General features: G+C 32.7%; 3 protein-coding genes across 5 annotated transcripts in view; 1 reads left to right on the top strand and 2 right to left on the bottom strand.

The window, feature by feature from the left end:
* The window catches only part of gdpd5a (glycerophosphodiester phosphodiesterase domain containing 5a), a 34,475-nt gene extending 22,817 nt beyond the window's left edge, over positions 1-11,658 (top strand). Inside the window, exons 6-17 of one of the 2 annotated variants that reach the window (XM_073829896.1) lie at positions 1,114-1,212; positions 1,300-1,393; positions 2,331-2,476; positions 2,739-2,821; positions 4,719-4,869; positions 4,945-5,166; positions 6,557-6,714; positions 6,966-7,113; positions 8,174-8,256; positions 8,602-8,616; positions 9,364-9,476; positions 11,060-11,658. In XM_073829896.1, the coding sequence (XP_073685997.1) occupies positions 1,114-1,212; positions 1,300-1,393; positions 2,331-2,476; positions 2,739-2,821; positions 4,719-4,869; positions 4,945-5,166; positions 6,557-6,714; positions 6,966-7,113; positions 8,174-8,256; positions 8,602-8,616; positions 9,364-9,476; positions 11,060-11,175 (1,428 nt within the window). In that variant the 3' untranslated portion in view covers positions 11,176-11,658. The remainder of the gene's footprint in view (positions 1-1,113; positions 1,213-1,299; positions 1,394-2,330; positions 2,477-2,738; positions 2,822-4,718; positions 4,870-4,944; positions 5,167-6,556; positions 6,715-6,965; positions 7,114-8,173; positions 8,257-8,601; positions 8,617-9,363; positions 9,477-11,059) is intronic. The other variant, XM_073829897.1, reaches the window with a different exon arrangement.
* A 2,928-nt stretch (positions 11,659-14,586) lies between these two features.
* Positions 14,587-22,169, bottom strand: LOC141299532 (SAM domain-containing protein SAMSN-1-like). 2 transcript variants are annotated; one of them, XM_073829899.1, is made up of 8 exons: positions 21,910-22,169; positions 21,566-21,640; positions 21,358-21,483; positions 18,073-18,193; positions 17,723-17,874; positions 17,440-17,646; positions 17,151-17,301; positions 14,587-15,144 (listed from the first exon to the last, which is right to left on the bottom strand). In XM_073829899.1, the coding sequence occupies exons 1-8, from the start codon at positions 21,961-21,963 to the stop codon at positions 14,960-14,962; spliced, it is 1,071 nt and encodes a 356-aa protein (XP_073686000.1). In that variant the 5' UTR covers positions 21,964-22,169; the 3' UTR covers positions 14,587-14,959. The 2 variants fall into 2 exon arrangements, with proteins under 2 accessions (XP_073686000.1, XP_073685999.1); XM_073829898.1 differs by lacking the exon at positions 21,910-22,169 and having other exon boundaries at positions 21,566-21,884.
* LOC141298918 (uncharacterized) overlaps positions 22,017-22,315 on the bottom strand; it is a 7,869-nt gene continuing 7,570 nt past the window's right edge. Inside the window, exon 9 of the mRNA XM_073829219.1 lies at positions 22,017-22,087. Coding sequence (XP_073685320.1) covers positions 22,017-22,087 — 71 coding nt within the window. The remainder of the gene's footprint in view (positions 22,088-22,315) is intronic.

Here is a 22,315-nt window from a genome sequence, read left to right as displayed (position 1 = left end):
TTTAACCACAAACGCTCCCCTGCACTAGCTTGAACTCACAAATTACGTAAACAAGTATGCGTGACATAGGTGTAAGTACCAACCTAGTGTTTACAAAGTGAATGTGCAAAGAAAGTCAAATGCCTTTTACAAAAAAAAAAAAGGGTAAAACAACGATGTTGGACGATTTTGAAGTTGGAGAAGGAAACATGATGCATTAAGAGCCGGTGGTGAAAACTTTTGAACAGAATGAAGCTATTGAAGATACTTACATGTTTCCCAGAAGACAAATTTAGTTACATTTTAATTTACCCTGATCTTCAAATTCGAAAGTTTTCACCCCCGGCTGTTAATGCGTTGTGTTTCCTTCTGAAGCATCAGTGAGCATTTGAACCTTCTGTAATAGTTACACATGAGTACCTCCGTTGTCCTCAGTGTTATAAGATGGATCTCAAAATCATACAGTCATTGTTGGAAAGGGTTCAAATACACAAATATGCTGAAAAACCAAAGAATTTGTGGGACCTGAAGGCTTTTTCTGAAGAACAGTGGACAGTTTATCTGTTCAGGACAAACAAGGCACTCATAAACAACTATCACTAAACAAAAAAGCACAGCATTAGTATTAAGAATCGAGTGTATGCGAGTTTTTCGCCCTACTCTACCTTTTTGAACCAAGGTACACATGAAAAACTAACCATGCGTGACTTTTCCAACGTGATTACGCAATGCGCAGAGCTGGTGCAAGATGAGCTTTTGATATTAAAAAGTTAACGCGTTTTTTATTTTATTTTTATTTTTTTGCGAAAATGACCGAACATTTCGCTAGATAAGACCTTTATTCCTCATCTGGGATCGTGTAGAGACTTTTGAAGCTGCATTAAAACTGCAGTTTGAACCTTCAACCCGTTGATCCTCATCGACGTCCACTATATGGAGAAAAATCCTGGAATGTTTTCCTCCAAAAACTTAATTTCTCTGCAACCGAAGAAAGAAAGACGTGTACATCTTGGATGACATGGGGATGAGTAAATTAAAAGGAAATTTTCATTCTGGAAGTGAACTCTCCTCTCCCTTAAGCTTAGAAGTAGACAGTTTTTTTATGTATATTTAAAGAAGTTTTATTTCCTCCAGATTGTAGTTCTGGCCATTCTGCTCACCACCATAACAGGAGTGGTGTCAGTTGATGATTTCTGGCAGGATGAATGGGACATTGTCATCATTTCTCTGCAGGTTGGAGCAACCTCGTCAGCATATTGCTGTCTAATGTCTTGAGATCTTTCAATTTCTTCAGTTAATCTAGTGTTTTTGCTGTTGTAGTTCACAGGGCCGTTCCTACACATCGGGGCTTTAGCTGTGGTCACAGCATTAGGGTGGGTCATCGCCGGTCAGGTAGTACGCGCAGAAAGATCAAGTGAGTTGAAGGTCATGTGAGGGAAACGGCAGACTAGGCCAAAGCTAAGACGGCCCTGACACTTTGATAACGTTTACGTACAATTTGCAGAATTTACAAAATGTTAAGTATTTTTACCAAAATAATCCCACAAATTCTTAGTTTTTTCAGCATTTTTGTGTATCTGAACCCTTTCAACCAATGACTGTATGATTTTGAGCTCCATCTTTTCACAGGACAACGGAGGTACTCATATGCAGCTATTACAGAAGGTTTAAACACTCACTGATGCTCCAGAAGGAAACATGATGCATTAAGAGCTGGGGGTGAAAACTTTTGAACAGAATGATGTGTACATTTTTCTTATTTTGTATAGATATCAGAAGCTATAGAAGATACTTATATGTTTCCCAGAAGAAAAATTAGTTAAATTTACCCTGATCTTCAAATTCAAGTTTTCACCCCTGGCTGGTAATGCATTGTGTTTCCTTCTGGAGCATCAGTGAGCGTTTGAACCTTCTGTAATAGTTGCATTTGAGTACTTCAGTTGTCCTCAGTGTGAAGAGATGGATTTCAAAATCATACAGTCATAGTTGGAAAGGGTTCAAAAGGATTTTTCTGAAGAACAGCGGGCAGTTTAACTGTTCAGGACAAAAAAGAGACTCATGAACAACTATCACTAAACAAAAAAGCACAACATTAACACAGTATTAAGAATCGAGTGTATGTTATGAATTCAACTATTATTTTCTCTTGTGGACTATACGTAAACATAATTTACGTGAAATATCATATTCAGGTCAGTACTAAATAAAAAATAACATGCGTTTTGTATGATTCCTCTTATTTTGGTAAAATAATGAACATTTTGTAGATTCTGCAAGGTGTATGTAAACTTTTGATCTCAACTGTGTATGTAATTTTCTATTCAAAAGCACACGTTTATGTGTTTATCTAGGACTCCAAGTTGCAACGCTGGTGATTTATGTGAGCATTCTCCTGGTTCTGTATCTGGTTCCCCTTTTCATCTCTTCTCCCTGCATCATGGACCGTTCCAAGCTCGGTCCTCGTCCTGCTGTCATTGGTCGTCGTGGAGCTCCAATGGTGAGTTTCCTAATCCTGGTTTCCAAGACCATGAACCCAGTGGCTGTGACATGGTTTGTTTTTTTGCATCCAGGTTTCTATCTGAAGTTTAGCAACAGTTAGAAAACACTGGAAGGATTGTGTGTCCCTGCTGTAGAGAGCAAAACATTAAGCTGATTGCACAATGAAGCTTTAACCTGTTTGTTTGACTTCCTCGAAGGAGTGTTAAGATAGTTACTCCTATTACATACTGCCTCTCCCTCTCTCTCAATGTCTCTCTCAGCTCGCTCCAGAACACACCATTATGTCCTTTAGTAAAGCACTGCAACAGAAGGTCACTGCCCTGGAAGCAGATGTTACCATCAGGTATCCATTTTGTTGTTGGTTTTCTTTGTAAAAAGTATCTATCATACCTGTTTTATTTTATTAATTTTATTATTATTATTTTATTAATTAATTTATTTATTTTTTTATCATACCTTTCTGAATTAATCGTAATCTAGTTTAATATTATTTTTGTAATTTAATTAATTTTGTTTTAATCATACCATTTTGAATTATTAATAATATGGTTTATTTAATTTGACCTTTTTAAATAAATCAAAATCTGGTTTTATTTCATTTTCTTATTTTAATCATACCTTTTTGAATGATTAATAATGTGGTTTATTTAATTTTATCATAAGATTTAATTTTTTCATACCTATTTCTGAATTAATCATAATTTGTTTATTAATTTTATTTAGTTATTTATTTATTTTATTATTTAGTTATTTTAATCATTCCTTTTTTAACGGTTCATAATGTTTTTTTTTTGTTTGTTTTATTTCATCATACCATTCTGAATTAATCCTAATCTGGTTTATTTTATTGTTATTTGTTTATTTATTTTATCTCATTATTTTATTTATTTTAATAATAAAAACATTTTAAAATTATTCATAATATGGTTTATTTCACTGTATTTTATTTTATTTTAAATCATACCTTTGTAAAGATGTAATAATATGGTTTAATTTATTTGATCATCTTTCCAAATTAATTGTTTTTTATTTTATTTTTTATTTATATTATTTTATCATTTAGATTTATTATAGTTATTTTAATATCGTTTTACATTTATTAATAATTTGGTTTATTTTATTTTATCATACCTTGCTGAATTAATCTTAATTTGGTTTATTTTATTTTAATCATTCCTTTTTGAATGATTAGTAATGTGGTTTATTTTATTTTGTCATACCTTTCTGAATTAATCCTAATCTAGTTTTATTTTATAGTTTTATTTTTAATTTAAAATGTAATTATTTAATTTAATTTAATGTTATTATCATACCTTTCTGAATTAATCCTAATCTAGTTTTATTTGATAGTTTTATTTTTAATCGTAATCTGGTGTATTTATTTTATTATTTTAGTAATCATACTTTTTAAAATTATTAATAATGTTTTATTTTACTGTAAATTTATTTATAAATTTATTTTAGTTATTTTAATCATATCTTTTATATTATATTGTATTTTATCATACCTTCCTGAATTAATCTTAATTTGGTTTATTTTATTCTACTTGATTTTTAATCATACCCATAAATTATTAATAATATGGTTTATTTTATTTTACAATACCTTTCTAAATTAATCGTATTTTATTTTATTTATTTTTAGTGGTGGGCCGTTATCGGCGTTAACGTAAGACACTTATCGGGCGATTAAAAAAAAACATCGCCATTAATCTATTCTCAAAGTTGGGTTGGGAGCTGGGTCTATTCTACGCAAGCTATGATGACTTTCACCCTGATATTTTAGCGCGGATATATACCTAGCCGATTTGCACTGTAGGGGGCGAGAATGTGTGTGTCTTCGAACCTGTGTGTATGCCTACTGTGAAATTACCACATCAAACGTAACGTGCTAACATGGATGCAGAATTCAAATTAGCCATTTTAATCTAGATTAATTCCAAGATTACAGTGAGATTTATCTAGATTAAAAAAAAATTATCTATGCCCGCCACTATTTTATATTTTATTTATTCCTTATCTGAATTATTAATATTGAGATTAATTTTATTTTATCATACTTTTCTCAATTAATCTTAATCTTATTTTATTGATTTGATTTATTTTATTTTTCTCAATTAATCGTAATCTCTTTTCTTTTTTTCTTTTCTTTTGAATGTGAGAAAAGAATTGCAGCAGCTCTGATTGGCTCACAGTAAAAATAAATCTAATGTGATTGGATGCTTTTTTTCCCACTTCAGTCTGGAAGGAGTGCCTTTTTTGATGAGGGACCGCACACTACGCAGAACCACCAATGTGGACAAACTGTTTCCAGCCCGTCAAGACCATGACGCATCGTTCTTTAACTGGACAGAGATTCGCAGTCTCAATGCTGGACTTTGGTTCCTCAGGGTATTAAATTTAATTCCCTCTTATTCCTATTGTCCTACACAGTTTGTAAAGATTTTGATATTCTTTGTCCTTCAGGATGACCCGTATTGGACAGTGCAGTACATGTCCGAAAAGGACCGCAACCGCACAGCCAATCAGACGGTATGTAGCCTCGCAGAGTTGCTGCGTCTGGCTGCTAGAACGAACCGCTCGGTGATCTTCAGTCTGCGACGGCCTCCACCTCAACACCCCCGACACCAGCTCTGGGTCAGTGATGCACTGAAGGTCATTCAGAGATCCAGCATCCTACCAGAACAGGTAAGAGCACAAAAACAAACACTTATTATATTAAGCAACATAATACCTTTATCGAGTACTTTATTAGCCAAATAATGTCTAATACATTACAAATCTATAAAAAGTATTTCTTTAACAATTTCATATAATTTGTTCAAATGTTGTTCAATGTCTTATTTCAACTGAATCTTAAATATTCAGAAAAATATTCTTAGTAAGGTTTTAAGACCTCTATCAACTACATCGTGCCAAAATTCTGAATCTTTAAAAAAATATTATAAATTGTGCTTATTTGTTTTTTTTATATATATTTTGTTGAAATATGTGCTATTATTCCATGTAAATCTTAAATATTAATACAATATATATATATATATAGATATATATATATATATATAAGTGTATACTATTAGAAAATGTCTTTTAGCTAGTTTGTGAGATAACCAATACATTCGAAATTCATCTAAAAAGATACATTTAAAAATGTATGTATTTGTTTTAAGATGACTTATTGTAAATTGTAAATCTTGTCTTATTTATTCTAAATTTTAAATATTGAGCAAAATATTCTTATAATACCTTTATCAGCAACTTTATGAGCCAAATCATTTCTAATAAATTACAAATTTATCAAATAAATATATTTATTTTACAATTTTATATAATTTGTTGAAATGTTGTTTGTTTATTCCGAAGAAATCTTAAAATCTAAAATTTTAAAAGTATTCTTAATAGGGTTTTAAGATCTTTATCAAGTACATCATGTGCCAAAATTCATAATTCTTTCAAAAATATTTAAAATTGTTAATTTATCATAAATTTTGTTGAAATATGTGCAAATATTCCATGTAAATTTTAAATATGAATAAAATATACATAATAAATGTATAATATTAGAAAATGTCTTTCAAAGCTAGTTTATGAGATAACCAATAAATTCTGAATTTATCTAAAAATATATAATATTTCAAAACATATGTATTTATTTTATATAACTTGTAGAAATTAGAAATCTTCTCTAATACGTTTTATTACTCATTCTAAATTTTAAATATTAAGCAACATATTCTTATAATATCTTTATCAGCTACCTTGAGCCAAATCATTTCTAATAAATTACAAATGTTTGAAAAAATATTTCTTTAACAATTTTATATAACTTGTTGAAATGTTGTTTAATGTCTTATTCTGACTAAATCTTAAATATTAAGAGAAATATTCTTAGTAAGGTTTCAAGAGCTTTATCAACTACATCATGTGCCAAAATTCATAATCTTAAAAAAAAAATTAAAATTGTGTTTTATTTATTTTTATGTATTTTGTTGATGTATAAAAGTCTTAATATTCAGAAAAATATTCTAATGTTCTAAGATGTGAAAAGAGTGTAATCAGCTACTGTGTGTGTGTGTAGGTGATGTGGACGCCTGACTGGTACAGGAAGAAGGTGCGTGCAGCGGTTCCTCTCCTTCAGCAGACGTCAGATGAGAAACTTCCTGTGGCTGAGCTGAAAGAAAGAGGGATCAGTACTCTGACCCTGCACTACAGCCAGGCCAGAGCTCAGGATATCAGGTACACACACACACACACAGCAGACATCTGCCTTTCTCTTTCTCAATCTGTATTAAATATCATACTGAAAGCATTTTGCAGTGAAATATGTAACATCATAACTACACAGCTATCGCTATTACGGTAGAATCATAGTATATTAAAATATTAATATGGGGTGCAGTCATTGGAAATACATACAATTTATCATCAATTTTATTGTTTAATTTAAATGACTTCCTCTGTGTATACTGTGTGTGTGCTGTGAGCAGGCTGTTTTCTGGCAGCAATGTGAGCATAAACGTGTATCCGGTGAACGAGCCATGGCTGTATTCGCTGATGTGGTGCAGTGGAGTTCAGTCCGTCTCTTCTGATGCCCCGCACATCCTGAAGAAAGTGCCTAATCCTGTTTGGATCATGGTACTGATCTCTCTCACACACACTATTACGTAAAAAAAGTACATACTCTTGTTTTTCACCAATTTGGAACGCCTGTCATTCATAAAGTCCTACACATTGGCCGGGTGTTCACTGAATGGCTAATTTGATTATGCTGTCAGCTTCCAAGAAGGATGTAGTGAATCTTGGCCCACTTTAACACATTTTACCATCTATTTCACAGAATGCTGTAGATTTTTAAATTGGCATGCTTTATATATGATGCAAGATTACTATTGAGAAATAATGTTGAAGATAGTTGAGTACATTTGCGTCAGAAAAATCTGTGGTGGAAGGGACTGTGGACTAAATAAGCTCCAAAAAGCTTTGAAATACTTTGATCTGAAGCACTGCAAAAACAGTAAATTTTGAATTATTTGTACTGTTTAAAATAACTTTTTTCAGTTTGAATATATTTTAAAATGTACTTCATTCCTGTGATCAAAGCTACATTTTCAGCATCATTACTCCAGTTTCCAGTGTCACATAGTCCTTCAGAAATCAATCTAATATGCTGATTTTCGGTTCAAGAAACATTTTATCTATATTCAAAACTGTTTTGCAGGATTCTTTGATGAATACAAAGATCCAAAGGTCAGCATTTATCTGAAATAAAAGGCTTTTTTTAACATTATACACTATACCGCTTAACAGTACTCGACAAAAGATTTCTGTTTCAGATAAATGCTGTTCTTCTGAACTTTCTATTAATCAAAGAAACCTGAAAAATCTGAATATTAGAAGGATTTCTGAAGAATCATGTGACTGGAGTAATGAAGCTAAAAATTCAGCTGTTAAATCACAGGAAAAAATACATTTTAAAATATATTCAAATAGAAAATTGAAAATATTTCAAAATTATACTGATTTTGCTGTTCTTCGGATTAAGTAAATGCAGGCTTGGCATAACAATCTTACTGTTCAAAAAATTTTGACCGGTAGTGTACCTATTATTTTTCTTCTCATTATCTTTTTTTTTTAATGTATTTATGTATTTATGTTGATATCTGATGACTAAATGCTGCTTAAACATGTTTTGTAGAGTGCGGAAGAATACGGCCTGATATGGATCACCTCAGATTTAATCTCTGTGGCGATTGTCATTGGCATCTTCATATTTCAGAAGTAAGTGCATCTCTTTTAGTATGTCCTTTGAACTGTGTCTCAATACTTTTTAATACTTAAAGCTTTTTTGCTGCGTCAGTAATGGCTTTAATCTCTGATACGACGATTTCTGTGCTCTTTCATGCATTTGCATGAATGCCTATTTGGTTTTCAGAGCAGTCCTTAGCGTTAATGTTAGGTTGTTTTGTAGTTAGCATGCTTGCTATATGTCTGCTGGGTGGCCGAGTGCTTTTCAACTGATGGCTCTGCTCTTTTCTTCCTGCCAATCTCTACTTTCCCTCCATTTTCCACTGTCCTCTGCTCTTTGCATGCGCCTGTCCTATGCTGCTCGCTGAAATTGCTCAGCTATCACCTGATCAGGTAATGAGGATGGGTATTTTAGGGAATATTTTAGGGTCTTAATTTGTTCTGTTTCGTCTGTCTGTGTTTGTATTTGTTGTTGATTGTGTTTCGTATGTGCTTTTACTTCAGTGTTGCTCTTTACTTCTTTCAAAGGATTAGTTCACTTCCAGAACAAAATTTTAGATAATTTACTTACCCCCTTGTCATCTAAGATGTTGAAGAAGAAGGGTCTTATCTAGCGAAACAAAAGTAAAAAATTGACAACTTATATACTTTTTAACCTCAAATTCTCATCTTGTTTAGCTCTGCGTCAACTCTGTGTATTCTGGTTCAAGACAGTTATAGGTTTGGAATACGCAGAGTTCACACAGAGCAAGACAAGACAAGCATTTGAGGTTAAAAAGTATATAATTTTTTTACTAGATAAGACACTTCTTCCTTGGGTTGGGAATGTTTAGAGCTATTTGAAGCTGCATTTGAATTGCAATTTGGAAGTTCAAAATCATGGGCACCATAGAAGTCCATTATATGGAGAAAAATCCTGAAATGTTTTCCTCAAAAAACATAATTTCATTCTGACTGAAAAAATACATGAATTTCTGATGACAAGGCAAATTATCTCTACATTTTTGTTCTGGAAGTGAACTTCTCCTTCTCACTCTATCACATCAAATATCTTAAGATCAAATACTTAATGACCACTTTTTGGCACTTTCAGACCCTTAGAAATTTGTTTTGGTGACGGTGTGTCGTCTTTTTCCTCAGGTGGAAGATGAGTGGCATGCGCAGCTACAACCCTGAGCAGATCATGCTTAGTGCTGTAGTACGTCGGCCGAGTCGTGACGTCAACCACATGAAGGAGAAACTGATCTTCTCAGGTGAGACTCATGAGCACACAGCTGTGTAGAGATAAAGCCTGGTTAATACAGCCATGGAACAATTAACTCTCTGTGACCTATACATATGGCTGTGGCACATCACCTCCTGGTGGTGATCATAATGCACCGTCAATATATGTGTTCATATCTGCATACTTTACAATAAGGTTAAACATTAGTTAATAAACTAGGTATGATGAACAAATATAAAACAATTTCTGTGATTTTTTTTTAATATATATATTTTATAATATTACACAACCAGTCAAAAGTTTTTGAACAGTAAGGTTTTTTTTAAATAAGTCTCTTCTGCCCACTAAGCCTGCATTTATTTGATTCAAAGTACAGCAGTAACATTTTGAAAAGCTTTTTTTACCATTTATTACCATATTTAAACAGTTTTCAGGGTTATTTGATCAATAAAAAGATCCAAAGATCAGCATTTATCTGAAATAAAAAGCTTTTGTAACCTTACACACTTTTTGGAAAAGAAATTATATAAATGAATGCTTTTATTTAGCAAGGATGCTTTAAATTGATCAAAAGTGATGATAAAGACATTTATAATGTTAAAAAGATTTCTATTTCAGATAAATGCTGTTTTTTTTACTTTCTACAAATACTTTCTACTCAACTGTTTTCAACATAATAAAAATAATACATATTTTTATGTTCTTTTTAGATAATGATTTTGAGCACCATTTCAGAATATTAGAATGATTTCTGAAGGGTTATGTGACTGGAGTAATGATGCTAAAAAAATCAGCTTTGAAATCAGGAATAAATTACATTTTAAAATGTGTTCAAATATAAAATAGTAATTTGAATAGTAAAAATATTTTAAATTTTTACAGTTTTTGCTGTACTTTAGATCAAATAAATGCAGGCTTGTTGACCAGAAGAGATTTCTTAAAAAAAAAAAAAAAAACATTAAAAACTACTTTTCAAAAACATTTGACTGGTAGTGTGTGTGTGTGTGTGTGTGTGTATATATATATATATATATATATATATATATATATATATATATATATATATATATATATATATATATATATATATATATATAAAAATATAAAATAATAAAATAGAAATCTTAATTAAATGACAATTTGGCTTGTGCAAAAATTTTAAAAATATGTAAATGCATGTGTAACATAAAAAATGACATGTGTATATATATCTAAAATATGAATTCCAAAATTTAATATAATATATAATTTTATTTAATATAATATAATATAATATAATATAATATAATATAATATATAATTAGTTGTTACTTTCAAACATTTGTATAAGCCATAACATTAAAAAAGTGATCACAGTTGTGAAAAAACTGTCACATCACTCTCTGTCTCTCAGTCTGTATACTCACACAATCAGTGGCCAACAGTCATCTAAGTGTCTTATTACCAGCATCGTCATCACCCAATGTGCAAGGGGAAGATGTAACCCAAAAGTGTTGTTGTGGGCTCTGTGAATGTTCATTCATGTAAATACAGACATTCTATCGCCCCCTAGTGGAAAAATCTGCCCTGTGAAACTTTTTTAATGAGTTTTGTGCTTGTTTCATCCCTCAGAGATCAACAACGGTGTCGGGAGCACAGATGAGCTCTCCGCGTATACAGGAAATGGACTGGATGCATATGCACGCGATGACATCTTGACACCCGCACGTCATGCAACGAAACTTTAGTGACTGATGACTTGCATTCATTTAGACCAAGCTGCTTTTTTGAACATTCATCTCTGATGGGTCTTTATTTTGGACGGTTTTCATTGGTTCATGGACACTCTGGGACTGTATTCCACTGATTCAGTGTTCTGCTTTGATGCCTTACATACTGATGTATTTTTTCTCTATCGAACTGTATAAATGGAGCTGAGATATTGTGCACTGTAAAGTTTAGGTAATAAAAGTATCCTATTACTGTTTTTGAAGATGAATGGTTTAATGTTAAAGCATGCAGAAATCAGATTCAGAGATTCAAAGCCCTTGTAAAGCTTGACTGTCGGCTGATATGATTATTTATTTTTTATTTATTTTATTTTTGTAACATATCATTTGCTTGCTGATGATTCTTATTTCATTGCACTAGCTTCAGATCAGTTTTCTTCTACCTTGCTGTATCGATGTCTTTTTAAGTTATTTGTTTTGTAATGAAATCTCTGAATTGCATTGTGAGTGTTTTTCATGAGGTGTTCAGATGGGTTTTTAAGGTTATTATTACTGGAAATTAATCAGTAACTGTAAGATCAGGCTCGGCCGTTTTGTACATTTTATGGGTCTGGCTTTTGGTCTCATCCACGTTGTTATTTTTAGCTATACAAAACGGCTCGTTTTGCTGCTTGCTATTGCAAATTGGTGTGTCTAACAATATTAATTTAATGTATTATCTAAATTATGAACACACTGGTTTGTATTGCTAACAGTTTTACCATTCTTCTCGTTATTTATAGTGTGTTTTCAAGAAGCGTTCAAGAAAGTGGTTGAAAACGTAAATCTGTGCCACTGAACCGAATGGAACTCGCAAATATTGCTAATTATTGCTGCTGAAAATGGTCAAGTATTGTCATGGTTTGGGCTGTATTAATCTGTCAGAACAGGAAAAAGTACTATAGACTGACAAAAGTTAACATATCAAGGAGAAGAGTGCAAAAACTGTCTGAGGAACAAATAGTGTTTGTGGGTTGGCCAAATTGAACCAGTATTCCCAGGGCAAGAATCGTGACAACATTTGTGTTTGTTTTCTATTATTTCTGGTCAGGTAGGTGAAATATTAGGTTAATAGCTTATTTAAAACTGCTCGTATATATCTTTACCACCTATTAACTTTAGTTTGTCAAAATATTGTGCCCTTTCCTGCTTCCTTCTCTGTATGATTTAAAAGTGTTCACACTTTTTTCAGTAGTTTAAACAGCATAAATGAGCAGAACAACGTATTCAGTAGTACATTAACCTTCAATGCTGTTTTTTACATCCGAGTATCTGCAAATTGGCCGCGCATCCGGGTAACTGACAAAACCGAGCAGCTCGTGTCCTCAAGACACCGGAAGTCTCGCCGATAGGCTCACTTCCACGTTGAGCATAAAGTGGATATCAGGTGAAGTCAGGTAAATTGAGCCACTTTTGGGCACAAACTAGCCCAATTAATCGTGTGCTCCGGTAGATAAGCCTGTTTTTTTTTTTTGTCTCTCTTGGTGTCTACACTGGACGTGACAGTTGTGGAGTTGCGCCACGCCGAAACATCTAAACTAATGGACGCTACACAACGACCATTGCAAGTCATTTGTACTTCATATATCAGACAGTAAGTCGTAAATAGAATGATGCGTATATTCACTCTTGGGGATTGTCGTGTCTCAAAGCGCCACATGTAGGCAGCGTCACTGATTATAATGGGTTTGATTGTCTTTTGTGCGTCTGATACTTATTATAATTAAAAACATCACATGATTTTTATTTTATATTATTGGATAACACATTGGCTGTGTTCAATCACAAGTATGTCAAATTTCTGTCAACGCCTCATTGGGTCAGTAAAACATTTTTTTTTTTTTTAAGAAATTGGTGACATTTGATCAATGTTATGATTTCTGTTTTAAATAAATGCTATCCTTTTAAACTTTAATCTATGAATCATAAAAAAAGTTTCATGGATGTCACAAAAATATTAAGTAGCACTGTTTCCAAATATGTGACCCTGCACCACAAAACTGGTCAGTTTTCTGAATTTGAGATACAGGCTTTCCAAGTTTGTTAGGATAGGACAATATTTGGTGGAGATACAACTATTTGAATATCTGGAATCTGAGGGTCCAAAATATCTAAATAGTGAGAAAATCGCCGATAAAATTGACCAAATTAAGTTCTTAGCAATGCATATTACTAATATCAAATATATATATATATATATATATATATATATATATATATATATATATATATATATATATATATTCAAACTTAAAATAGTTCTTTTAAAATGCAGTAATTTTTCATAATATTACTGTTTTACTGTATTTTTGATAAAATAAATACAACGTTGATGAACATAAGAGATTAGCCTACCATTTTCTTTAAATCTTACTGACCCCAAAATTTAAAATGGTAGTTTATAAATCATTAACAAGTCTATTTACAATTTTAATGTGCATTAACTAATCATTAAAGAATTAGTTCACTTCCAGAACAAAATTTTACAGACCATTTACTACATTCATTTACATTTACTAGGACATATCGGAAAAACCATCTAATTTTCTCCCACAACTTTAAAATCGTCCTACATTGCTGCAGAAGTACCGACCAAGTGTTTACAAAGTAAACGTGCAAAAAAGTTCAAACGCCCTTTACAAAAAAGGTAAACCAGCGATGTAGGACGATTTTAAAGTTGGAGGAGAAAATGAGATCAGAGTTTTTCCTAACTGTATTGAAGCTGTGCGCACAGAGTACGCATGCGCATAACAGAGCTAGACAAGACGAGCATTTGTGGTTAAAAAGTGTATAAATATTGATTTATTTAAGAAAATGACCGATCTCTTCGCTAGATAAGACCAGTTTCCCTCAACTGGGATCGTTTAGAGCCTTTTAAAGCATTCAATGCATTTTGGCAGTTCAAACTCGCGGGCACCATTTAAGTCCACTAAAGATTCCAGAAATGTTTTCCTCAAAAAACATAGTTTCTTTACAACTGAAGAAAGAAGGACATCTTGGATGACAAGGGGTGAGTAAATTACCTGTAAATGTTTGTACTGGAAGTGAACTAATTCTCATAAATCAATGTAATATTTGTTAATGTTATTATTAAGTGTTATTTAAAGACAGACTTAAGCCAAAGCTGTGAGATTATATTTGGCCAAACGTTTTTCAACAATTTTGAGTTACATGTGCAGCGTTCATGTTGTAAAAGATTGCTTTTGCTCAATGTTTATGGCTGTAGTTACTAAGTGCTCACACTAGATGGCACGTTATTCATGTGCTACTGATCTCGTTTTCTTTAGCATTTCAGTAGCACTTTTAGTTTCAGGAAGCCACTAACATCTGCGTCTGTACCTGTAAATATTACTATATTAATATGACTGGATATGTAACAGAGGAAATTAGTATGATACAAAGATATCTTTTATTGCATAAAATAATGCGTTTGTAATCTCAATAGTTTGTTGTTTTGTCTAAAATCTGCAAGGCCGTTTAAATGGTTTACAAGAGCAAAGCTTTTCCACTCTCACCATATTTACAGTATATTTACATGTCATCTTTAATATCTACTTGTCACAGTGTCCATAATGTGAGAATCCAGTGTCGTCAGAGCACAAACCCTCCACCGAAACATCTTAATGCATCAGCTCTGAAACACAAAGGCTTATTTACACAGTCAAAAACTCTGGCCGAAATAGATTGTGGCTGGCGGGTGACAGTCTTTGCACCAACCATAGGCGGGCGAAGACGAGATAAAGAGCATTATGCAGGGCTGTGGTTATGCTTGGGTTTCAGGTGGGCTGAGAGGGGCCGGCTGACTCTCTGTGTCCTCTTTACTGTTGTCTGAGCAGTCAGATCCGATATAACAGCCTGAGTCTCTGGGACAGTCGTTCAGTTCGACTTTGACTTGCTCGGAGGGAGATTTGGGCTCCTCATCTGTCTCTCCGTGAGTCTGATTATTATCTGCATCAGAAAAAAAAGAAGATAGACATGTACGTCATTGATAACGTCATCAGATGACTGTGCATGAATATTCATGCGGTTCTTGGAAGTGTGTTTTTATAACATGCAACGCACGCAATGTTTTTCTGTGTATTGCAGCGTTTGATGCCGTTTGTGAGGTGTGGCTATACTTCTGAAATTATAAGACGGATACCCACAAAACACTGCTCAACACGCTTCCTGTTGGGTCTTTCATCACATGCCGAAAACTGGCCTCAATGACATTCACTTTTTTCCACTAGCAGTGGCTGTGGGTTTTTTTGTTTTTTGTTGTTTGATTGTTTTTTACGTTAAGCTAGACACATTTTAAAACAAACTATAAATAAAATCATTTTCTGTAATAATTCATTTAAATATATTACAATATTGTATTTGATTTAGATTAATTTGTGTTTTGTTTAATGTATTTGATCTTATCTTTGTTTTATTCAATTTGTCTTTATGACAACCATTTTTATTTATACACACACACAAATTAATTGCATAATTAAAAACTACTAATTTACTAATACTTTTTAATCAATCCTTGTTTTGTGTTTAATTTGTCATGATTTTCCAAATATTTTATTTTTTAATTTTATTAGACGTTTTTTTTTTAATATTTTACATAATGTATAAACTATGAATTGTTTTATGCATTTTTTATTTTATAAAAACATTTAAATGTTTTATAAAAATATAAAGTACTTGAAAATCTTTTTGTAGAGATGAATTTATTCAAATATTTTATATTGTTATTTAATGATTTAAAAAAATAATTTAATATATTTTTATTTTATTAGACATTTTAAAATATCTAACATAATTTAAAATGTATAAAATATAAATTGTTTTATGCATTTTTTATTTTATTTAAAAAAACAATCAGATGTATTTTATGAAAATATACAATATTAGATTTTTTTTATAGACCAGTTTTTAAAAATGTTTTATATATTTTTATTAGATGTTTTAAATGTTTTAAATCATTTTAAATGTATAAAATATATATTTTATTTTATTAAAAAAACATTTAAATGTATTTAATAAAATATTTAAATATTTTTTGTAAAGACCTTTTTTTTTTCAAATATTTTACATTATTACACTATAAATTTTACATTATTTTACACTATAAATTGTTTTATGCATTTTTCTTTCATTTAAAAAAACTTTTAAATGTGTTTTATAAAATAAAAATATTAAATATTTGATTTTTTTGTAAAGACCATTTTTTTCAAATATTTTATATTTTATTTCATTAGACGTTTTAAAATATTTACAATATTTTAAATGTATAAAATATAAATTGTTATACATCTTTATTCTTTTAAAAAAACATTTCATTCTTTTTTAAAGACTTATTTAAAAATTTTTATTTTTATTTTATTAGATGTTTTTAATTATTTACATTATTTTAAATGTATAAAATATAAATTGTTTTATACATTGTTTATTTTATTTTACATTTAAACATTTATTTATTAATTTTTATTTTATAAAAATATAAAATGTTTGAAATTTGTTTAGTAGAGACCAGTTTTGTTTTCCAAATATTTTACATTATTTTAACTTTATAAAATATAAATAGTTTTATGCATGTTTAATTTTATTTTAAAAGACGTTTAAATGTATTTTATTTAAAAAAAAAAGTATTTTTATCTCATCTTTGTTTTGTTTTCACTTTTAATGTCACCATTAGACACTTGAGTGGAAAGGAACTAGATTTTTATCTGAGGGTAAACGTGTGAAAAGTAGTGTTTTCAACCTATTGCTTCACCCAAGTGACTTTGATGAGGTTTGTTATCTCAGCTTCTAAAACACTGTATCTTCACAGCGCTGAGGAACTCATCCTACACCAGCAATTAAACTGTGAGAGCTTTTATATAAAAGCTAAAATGTCAAACGAGGTCTTGGAAACCAAAATAGCATCATCAATGTGCCATTTCCTGCCATTTATTAATAACTTCTGATGATTAACCACTTACATTCAGGATCCTGCAAGTATTCTGCGGCCAACAGCAGCCGATGTCGGTGTTCAGGGTCAGTCACATTGAGCTCAACAAGATGCTGCTCCTTCAAATCCCTTAGATCTTCCACCGTCTGATACCCATTCAGCAGCAAAGACGAAATGTGCTCCTGCAGAAACATTTTGGTCTGTTAAACCATCAGATAATACCTAACATCCTGTTTTTGAGATGTTTGAATGTGAATCTGTGGTTACGACAAGCTTGAACATCAGCTCAGCTGTGGTGTGTATTTGGACGTTTGAAGCACCTCCAGATTGAGTCTTTCCAGAAGCTCCTGAAGAGTTTTGGGTCGAGGTCTTCTGCTCCTCCGATGCGAGCGAATCCTTGGTTCTGGCACAGTTTCTTCCACCAGCAATTCGACGTAGATGAACTTAAAGTTTCCTACTTTACCATTCAACATCCCAGTCCAGATTCCCATCGCAGGTTTGCTGATGATATCAATCATGTCTCCCACCTTACAAATGAAAAATTGCATATCAGTGGATCTTGAGTTCGTCTTTCATTCCTAAACATCTCAGATTGTTTTTTACCTTGAGTTTGAGTGACTCTGTGTCATACGGACTGGGAACGAAGTCAGTGTGGACTTTGGCTCTCCCACAGAACTGGCCCGTATAGGGCACATCTTCTTCTAAACGCAGACTGTCCCTGTTACTACAACCTTCAGAACCGCTGGTCACACCACCTAAAGCATCAGGAAATGCAAAAACAACCAGTGAAACTCAAACCACATGGCTGAAATGTCAACAGCACATCTACTTTGAAATGTCAACCAAGTAAAGCAGTACATTTCAGCTCTCGTGGCTGCTCTGCTTTACATTTTAAAATGCAGGTTAGATCTGTGATCCAATAATAAATGGTCTACTAGTTTAATTCGGCTTACTAGATGAACTCTGGCCGCTGTGCAAGCTGAACAAACTCTCGACAGAGTTACTGGAGTGGTTGCAGCCTTTGGTCAACACGCCGTCCACAACATCAGCTGCCGCAGCGTCGTTCTCTTCGCCCTGTGAAAACAACTCCGTTCGTGAGCAAAGAAAGTCTCAGGCAAGAGTCCTAACCAAAAGCTGATACGTGACAAGACTTCAGGTAGCAAATCGGGTCGACCCAGGTCGCGGGTCGCTTGAGGGAGCAAAGTCTTTAATCCGCGAGAGCTGCACTGCCATTTTTACCTCAGACATGGGAGCTGCATGTAATCCGCCCACGCGAGCTCCTCAGAAGCTCTTTATAGTACAGCGGCAAAATAAAGGTTGACTGCTTTGTAAATAAGCTTGAAATAAATGAGAAAACTACAGAGGCGTTGTGCTTTCTTGCTTTAATGCCTCAGACTTGCACGGTTTGCTCTGGATAAGCATGATGGACCTCTTAAGCTCTATAAGAAACTTAAAAAGCTGTTCATAAATGACAAAATAGTTTTGCACTATTCTTTATCCAAACTTTGTTGTATGACTCTGAACACTTGAAATATAGTATACATGACATGCACACTACTTTTATGATACTTTTTTCATTTTTGGACCTAATCAGGCCTGGATCCCATTATAAAGAATATAGAATGTTCACTTTGTGATTGTAAAATAAAGATATTTCACCCAAACATAAATTTTCTATCATAATTTCTCACTCTCTAAATGTTGGTAACCAAATGGCTTAAGATCCCATTGACTTCCACTGTATGGCCAAAAAGAGCTATGAAAGTCAATGAGACCCAAAACCGTTTGGTTACCAACATTCTTCAAAATATCTTCTTTTGTGTTCCACAGAAGAAAGAAATGCATAAAAGATTGGAATGACATAAGATAATTAAAGCTGCAAGCAGCAATGAACGGGCCCTCGCACACGGGCTCACCGGAATGACATAAGATAATAAAATAATGAGAGAATTTTCATTTTAGTTCTCATTGACTTCCAATGTATGGGCAAAAAATACAATGAAAGGTAATGGGAGCTACCAACGTTCTTCAAAATATCTTCTTTTGTGTTCCACAAAAGAAAGAAATGCATGCAAGTTTGAAACAATATAACAGTGAGTAAATAATGAGAATTTTCATTTCAGTTCCCAGTGACAAAATAAATAAATAAATACATGTTTGGTACGATATAAGAGAATTAAATAATGAGAGAATTATCATTTTAGTTCTCATTGGTTTCCATTGTATGGACATAAAATGCAATGAAAGTCAATGGGAACGACCAACATTCTTCAAAATATCTTCTTGTGTTCCACAGAAGAAAGAAATGCATACAAGTTTGGAACAACATAACAGTGAGTAAATGATGAGATAATTTTCATTTCGGTTCCTAATGACTTCCACTCTATGAGCAAAAAATAAAATGAAAGCCAATGGGAACTACCAGCGTTCTTCAGAATATATTCTCTTTTGTTCCACAGAAGAAAGAAATGCATACAAGTATGGAACAATATGCAAGTGAGTAAATAATGAGAGAATTTTCATTTCAGTTCCCACTGACTTCCATTGTAAGGGCAAAAATACATCTTTTATGATAGTTTTACCAAAAATAAAAATTCTGTCATCGTTTTCTCGCCCTCACTTTTTTCCAAGCCTGTATAACTTCTGTGCAACACAATAGAAGATATTTTGAAGAATGTTGGTAGCCAAATGGTTTTAGGTCCCATTAACATTCATTGTTGGGCAAAAAGTACTATGGAAGTAAATGGGACCAAAACCTTTTGAGTCCCAATGGCAACTACCAACTTTCTTCCAAATATCTCCTTACGACATAAGAGTGAGTAAATAATGAGAGAATAGTCATTTTGGTTCCTAATGGGCAAAATATTCAATGAAAGTCAATGGGAACTACCATCAATCTTCAAAATATCTTCTTTTGTGTTCCACAGAAGAAAGAAATGCATGCAGGTTTAGAACAACATGAGGGTGAGTAAATAATGAGAGAATTGTAATTTTAATTCCCAATGACTTAAACTGTATGGGCAAAAAATGCAAGGAAAGTCAAAGGAAATGACCAACATTCTTAAAAATATCTTGTGTTCCACAGAAGAAAGAAATGCTTACAATTTTGGAACAACATAAAAGTGAGTAAATAATGAGAGAATAGTCATTTTGGTTTTAAATGACTTTCATTGTATGGACAAAAAATAGAATAAAAATCAATGGGAACTACCAACATTCTACAAAAGAAGTGCATTTAGGTTTGGAACAACTTAAGAGTGAGTAAATAATGTGATAATTTTAAGTTCAGTTCTTATTGACTTCAATGGTATGGACAGAAATAACAAGAAAAGTCAATGGGAACTACCAACATTCTTCGAAATGTCTTCTATTGTGTTTCACAGAAGACAGAAATGCAGACAGATTTGGAACAATATCAGAGTGAGTAAATATTGAGAGAATTTTATTTCAGTTCCCATTGACTTTCATTGTATGGACAAAAAAATTCAATGGAAGTCAAGGGTCAAGTGTCAGTAAATAATGAAAGAATTTTAATTTGATTGACTTCTATTGTATGCAAAAAAAAAAAAAAAAGAAAGTCAATAGAAAATACCAACATTCTTCAAAATATCTTTTGTGTTCCACAGAAGAAAGAAATGCATAAACGTTTGGAACAATATCAGAGTGAGTAAATATTGAGAGAATTTTATTTCAGTTCCCATTGACTTTCATTGTATGGACCAAAAAATTCAATGGAAGTCAAGGGGAACTACAAACATTCTTCAAAATGTCTTTTCTTGTGTTCCACAGAAGAAAGAAATGCATGCAAGTCTGGTTGAGTAAATGATGACAGAATTTTCACTTTTGGGGGGAAATATCCCTTTAAAAAACCCAAAAGCCAATATGTTGATCTGAAAAACTTATGATGTAACATAATTATTTGATAAGAAGAGCGTTGTTTGCTAAACCTAAACTCTTATAAATAAAGGTGCTTAAAAAGGTTCTTCACAGCGATGCCATAGAAGAACCATCTTTGGTTCCACAAAGAACCATTCAGTCAAAGGTTCTTTAAAGAACCATCTTTTTCTCGAAGGTTCTTCAGATGTTAAAGGTTCTTCATGGAACCATTTAGACAAAAAAAGGTTCTTCTATGGCATTGGGAAGCACCTACATTTTTAAGAGTGTAAAAAAACTCTGTTGTTTGTGTAATAACACGGCTTTAAAGGTTAAAGTTTCTGAACTGTCAAGCAAGCACTCACCATTTCCTCTGACAGGGCTTTAGTGTATTTCCTGCCCATCTTTTTTCGCATGGTCAGTGAGATGTTCTTCATCTTCTTCCCGAGACCTCCTGATTTACTGGGATCCACCTCAGCTGCTTCTACAGGCTACAAAGACAAACGTGGAGGTCAGTATGAAAGATTTCAGAGTCCAGCTTTGTATTAACAACAATTAACAAATTAAACTCACCAAACTTTCTGCCTTCTCTTCTGCCTTGACCTGTGTTGGCTGCTGTCTGTCAAAAATCCCAAAACTGGTGGATCGCTGAAACAAATTGAGAAGAGATAAAAACAGGTTAGTAGTCTGCAGCTGTGAACAGTCTTGATTGCATTTTGAGTTCCACACCATAGTCTTGCGGTCACAGATCACTAATGGTCACTAAAATGTGGCTTGTTTGCAAACAAAACAAGTCTAAAACAGAATAACTGTTAGCCGAGCACTCATAATACTTGCGTAATGTATAATTTCACCACAACAGACAGACAAAGTGTTGTTACAGCTTTTCTTTTTTGGAATAAAAAAACAGTTTTTACCTTAGGTTTGTTTCTTGATTTGTCAGAGACACTGGATGGTTTTCTTTGAAGCATTCTGCCAGTTGCGTCAAATGTATTTCTCTTAATTTCTCCTGACAGAAAGCTGCTCAGCTTTTATTAAAGACACCCGCACTGGCCTGAAGCAGCTCACACATGCAGTCGAGTCTAAACACACTTCCTCAACCGCACACAGGATGTGAGCGTCTACTCTGACATCTCTAATCAGTGACTTTAAAGTGTTTCTTCAAGAGAAAATAATGCGCCCTTATCATCATGGCAATCTATTAGAGCAACACCCGTAACTAAGGTTATTCTGATGTAATTCATCTTTATTTATCATGAATTAATTCATACGTACGCTTGCATATACAAAGGGGTCAGTGAGAGTTTTAATAATTTTTGAAAG

This window comes from Garra rufa, chromosome 23, assembly GCF_049309525.1.
Source record: "Garra rufa chromosome 23, GarRuf1.0, whole genome shotgun sequence".
Taxonomy (NCBI): Eukaryota; Metazoa; Chordata; class Actinopteri; order Cypriniformes; family Cyprinidae; genus Garra; species Garra rufa.
Note: the sequence above shows the minus strand (reverse complement) of the source record. Positions and strands in the feature narration are given on the sequence as shown.

Bases quoted from the DNA above. Each gene is read 5' to 3' on its own strand.
- LOC141299532 (XM_073829898.1), bottom strand. From the start codon at position 21,724: ATGGTGTGGAACTCAAAATGCAATCAAGACTGTTCACAGCTGCAGACT. The intron at 17,647-17,722 runs GTAAAAAACAAT...TTCATTTGTAAG, and splicing joins CAGAGTCACTCAAACTCAAG to GTGGGAGACATGATTGATAT. The intron at 17,302-17,439 runs GTGCTTCAAACG...ATGTTTCTGCAG, and splicing joins TGGAAAGACTCAATCTGGAG to GAGCACATTTCGTCTTTGCT.